The 5,000-nt window shown below is 38.8% G+C and overlaps 1 protein-coding gene across 1 annotated transcript in view; it reads right to left on the minus strand.

Annotated features, from left to right (window-relative positions):
• The window catches only part of LOC137981915 (cartilage matrix protein-like), a 17,119-nt gene that overhangs the window by 2,533 nt on the left and 9,586 nt on the right, over positions 1-5,000 (minus strand). Inside the window, exons 6-8 of the mRNA XM_068828946.1 lie at positions 4,499-4,618; positions 2,709-2,987; positions 293-691 (exon numbers count right to left, since the gene is read on the minus strand). Coding sequence (XP_068685047.1) covers positions 293-691; positions 2,709-2,987; positions 4,499-4,618 — 798 coding nt within the window. The remainder of the gene's footprint in view (positions 1-292; positions 692-2,708; positions 2,988-4,498; positions 4,619-5,000) is intronic.

The following is a 5,000-nucleotide window of genomic DNA, read 5'->3' on the forward strand; positions in this document are numbered from 1 at the left end:
CATTTGTTGCTCAACAAATGTTGAACCATGTTGCACAGACGTGTTGAACGGAATAGAGCTGATCTCTATTTCCGTTCAACATCGTTTAACAACGTTCAACGTGTTGAATGAGATATTTCAACATTCAACATGGCATGACACACTGTTCAACATTTGTTGAACAAGAGCTGCAACATTTGTTGATCAACAAATGTTGAACCGTGTATCACCGGCTTTAGCCTACCAAAACGTTTATTTCGGTTCGCTTTATTCTGTGTGATATCGTTCTAGCCTTTTTTATGCAAATACTAACCCGAGCGCCGTTCATGGGCCTCAAACAGTTTCCTGGCTTCGACCAGCGCAGCTTGCGTATTGGTTCTGCCACCTGAATGATAAATCTTCTCGATCTCATTAGCTGCTACATCGACCGGCAAAAAAGAGAAGTTAACAGTGGCGTTGCTGGAATACGTGACCACCGCAAATTTGGTATTGCGTCCACGTTCTTTTTCTATTTCCATCATGTGCTTGAGTGCCTGCTTGCCTTTGTCAAATTGATCTTCCTCAATGGAACTAGAGTCGTCCATAAGGACCACGATATTCTTCTCGGTTTGAGGTGCTAATGAAGATGGCTTGTCGAGGTTAATGTTCATAATTGAGTATAACTGTTGCAGTGTGATCTCTGGCTCTGGAACTTTCTGCAGTTTCTGAATAGCTGAAAAAAGACATCGGATCTCAATTGAGTATCAGAAAACCAAAATCGAAGTGATTACCTCGATGAAAAAATAATGATGGCAGAAAGGTATGGCGCGTTTTTTGTGTCAAAATTCAAACACGTCTTCCTCAATTCAAACATTTAATTTAGCTGTTCAATTTGGAAATTCAACAATTCAAACGTTCATTTCGGTGATTCAAACCTTCAAATCAATCGAATATTTGAATTGTCGAATTGGAAGTTTGAATGGTGTCCATGTTTGAATTTTGAGAGTTTGAATTTCCAAACTGAACGTTTGAGTTGCATGCTTGAATTTTGACACTAAAAACGCATCATAGAAAGGGAGACACCCTATCGACTCTCCCGGTAGGTGAAATTCAGAAAAGTTATTTTTAGATGAAATAGAAACAAGAAGGTGTTTTTGGAACTGTCCTCAAGCGCAGCAGTCACCATAGGTCACAACAAATTAAAGCTACAGTTCCACTTTAATGACAATTACATAATGTCCTGTCGTGGCTCTGATGGATCCATATTGGTTCAAGAGAATATGAGGTAAAAAAGCGAATCCAAGTGCCCCATGATAATTTTTTGAAATCTATTTAAGACCACCCTCGTGCTGCCAAGGTTTTTTTTTTTTTTTTACAATAACTGTCTAAATTGTCGCGCGCTCATTGGTTGACAGATTTTCCCAGTAATAAGAAAATCTGTCAACCTCGTTCCCAGGACCTTTTCCCTGGCTTGGGGGTCCCGCCCCACCCCCAAGCCAGGGAAAAGGTCCTGGGAACGAGGTTGAAAATCTGTGCAACTCTCAAACTGCCAACTTTTCAACCAATCAAATTTTTTTGACTGTTGTAAGTAGCCAATCAGAAATCGAGAAAAGCTTTTGACAATTTTCGCGTCAATTTGAATAAAATTAATGTCTACGGCTGTTTAATGCGTGTTTTCCCCTCATTTTAACCCGCCTATTAACCATTTTGGGGATTTGTTAAAAACAAGTTGACGTCGGTTTTTAAGCGTATGCCCTCTTATTGTTGATAAATTGCGTCATAACATTGTCAAAGTGACTGTGGCAATCTGTCAATTTGCTAAAATGATTTCATCACTTGTTACCACGACCGCGCGGTCCACTTTCACATCCACTGGCCAATAAGGTGTCATGTTTGAAATAACTATGCACTATAACACGAAACTAATAAAAGACTTCAAATCAATTTTCATCGGAAAAGCGCGCGTTGGATATGAGGCGCGAAGCGCCTAGTTTGTTCTATAATCACCTCATATCCATCAAGCGCGAGTGGAATAATTGTTTTATTAAAAACGCCCACAAATTATGGATAAATCTTCCCTACTTTATTTTGTAAGAACAACAAAACTGATGCGTACAGTTACTGATATTTGAAGAGAATGGTGTAATAGCTCATATACCATGAGGGCTAAGCCAATCAAAGCTCGAGAAATGCATTATCCAATGATCTAGTTTTTAATTAGGCTAAATATGGGGAATTCTGTCTCTTACCTTATGTTCTCTTGTTACGTCATGTAGTGACGTCCGCTTATAAAAATAACTTTTGTGAAATTCACGAATACCAGGCCCTATTCCCTACTCTTCGTCTCCGTTTCTATTTCCCTTCACCCTGAACAAGAACAATACGAGCGACCGCGCGATGATCCAATCAAAATTTGATGAAAGGAAAGGAATGTGCTGATGCTTCTCATTCTTTGAAAAAGATGTTCGAGATATTTAAGCTAATCCTTAAATGTAGCGGCTGCAATCACGTGATTACTTTTCTACATTTAAATTGAAACCGCTGTGTAGCAGTTTTTTAACCAATCACGAACAAGATCTAGAGGTGCGAACAACGCGATGTGTCCACCAGAATTAGAATGTAACATGCGCACAATGCGTAGGTCATCAGTGGTGATTGGCCTCGGTTTTAAATGGTTGAAAAAGTAACGAAAAGTTTTAATTAAGCCAATCACAAGACGCAGAAGGCACAGTCACATAAAAACTTTTTACCTTTCTCTATGAATTTGCCTGGACATGTCCTCTCTACAACCCTCTGAATCACAAGCAACAATTCGCCGAAACTTTCGACTCTGTGCAAGTACTTTTCAGGTGGAAGAGACACTACACTCAACATGTCTTTAATGCCATCTCCGTTGCAAGCTCCAACAGCAACCAAGAAAATCTGAGCACCGAGCCTTTTCAATTCAATGGCTTTGCTCAGATGTTGCTTTAAATCCGAATGGGCAGTCAAGACCAGAAAAACCGCTTTTGCCGTATAAATGCGACCACCTTAAAGAAAGATAAATGTACGGCCTTTAGATAAGTGATTTTTATTCCACATCGACGCCTTTCATAAGAAGAGGTCCGCTATAAGTCTTCCTTTCCCCACAAAACTTTCTCAATCTTTATTTTATTTACTTAAATTTCTCTCTGTCCTTATTTTACGAGGGTAACATTTTTTCCAAACCAAAAATTTTCTGATATATGACCCTCTCGATCACACATATCAAACTCCGCTGGTGTCTTAGCCCTATAAGAGAACACCAGAGACTCAAAACATCATCACACTTGAAAGCTTAAAGGGGCTGGATCACGCTCTTTTAGGCATTTTCAGCACTGATCGAATGGTCATACAATTAACTAAAATATCAAAATAACTGTTCAAAACTATAGAGAACTCTAACAAAACACAGGGAAGCCAAGAAGGGACATGGATGGACAAAACTGGAGAGGATTGAAATGGATTGAATTTGGGTAAATTTGAAAAACGTCGGCCCACCTTTATTCAAATTTATATCAGTCTATATCAAAATGTCATTTATACAGCTTGAAAATCATTCTCAGTTGTTATGTGGCCGTGATTTTGCAAATGAAAAACTCTTGCTCTGCCAATTTGACGTTTAGAGCTCATAATTAACAAAATTAAACAAAATTACCTAAAATAGCGTGACCTAGCCCCTTTAAGGCACATCTTTTGCCTTTACTCTTTCAAAATACCCTGTCTGAACACCCCCCCTTCTCTTGCCAAAAAAAGTGGAACCCTAACCTATTAGCTCAACCGGCCGGGACTGTATATATAGGCAAATACTGAGTGAGAACAGTGGAGTAAACTTCTAACTGGTCCAACTTGATTTAATTACGTTTCGGCTGTTCAGCCTTCCTCGTAAAAACGTTAAAAAGAAAAAAAAGAAAAACTATAAATTTTAAATTTTAACGTTTATTTACATGCAAATAGTTTTTAATTTTTAGTTTTTAACGTTTATTTACCTGTAAATAGTTTTTAATTTTTAGTTTTTAATGCTTATCTGAGGAAGGCTGAACAGCCGAAACGTAATTAAATCAAGTCGGACCAGTTAGAAGTTTACTCCACTGTTCTCACTCACTATTTGCCTATAAATTCATGATCACGTGGTGGTGTTGCATCCTTTGGATCCTTCCGCTTCACGCAATCGTTTCGTCACGAGCTATTTTACATTTATTTGGCACCACTTACTATCCTGATTCAACAATGCCTGGAAGGAGTAATTGTTTTAAATAAAAGTGAGACTTGCGGAACATGATTTTAGCTGCTCACGGAAATGAAGTAGCACTGACCATAACAAACAAAAAGATACGAGACTGATTTTAACCCTTGGTAGGCTTGTGTTGCATTCCCACGGAATGAGTAGTCCTGAGAGTCCTGAGTCCTGAAAGTAGTCCTGAGAGGAACTACTTTCACCCAGACGATCAAATTCCATCGAGGTATGTAACTCCTGAGCTCAAACTATTTTCTATCACAACAAACGAGTGTAAATATTTACCTGAAAGAGGATCATCAAATAATTTCTTTGCCTCTGTGAATGCAGACTGATCAATAGTGGAGTTGTTAGGATTACGGACTTTTCCTGTCTCGTGTGCTGTCTTGTGGAAAGCTCTATAGTCTATAAAAGAATACCAAAAACTCAAAACATTTCACGACAAGGGCGAAAGAAGACGGAAGCTTTTCCTTCCTTTGTTTAAAGACCTTTAAATACCCGGAACAGTGCTCGGGGCTTGAACTTCCCATAGAAGAGTGGTACTTTTTCTTATTGGCGTAACGGCCGGGGGAAGAATATTTAAGGAAAGTAACACCTATTGTTTGAGCGCATACGTTCTCCGCATTACACATTTTACAATTTTGTGGCATGACTTGCTATCCTGACTCAGAAATGCCTGGAAAGATTAATCATATCATTTATAAAAAGTGTGGCTTAAGGAACACGAGTATAGATGAATGCTCTTGCAGATGAAGTTACAAATTTCCATCCTCAGCACTGACCATAA

This window comes from Montipora foliosa, chromosome 13 (genome assembly GCF_036669935.1).
Source record: "Montipora foliosa isolate CH-2021 chromosome 13, ASM3666993v2, whole genome shotgun sequence".
In the NCBI taxonomy this organism is placed as follows: Eukaryota; Metazoa; Cnidaria; class Anthozoa; order Scleractinia; family Acroporidae; genus Montipora; species Montipora foliosa.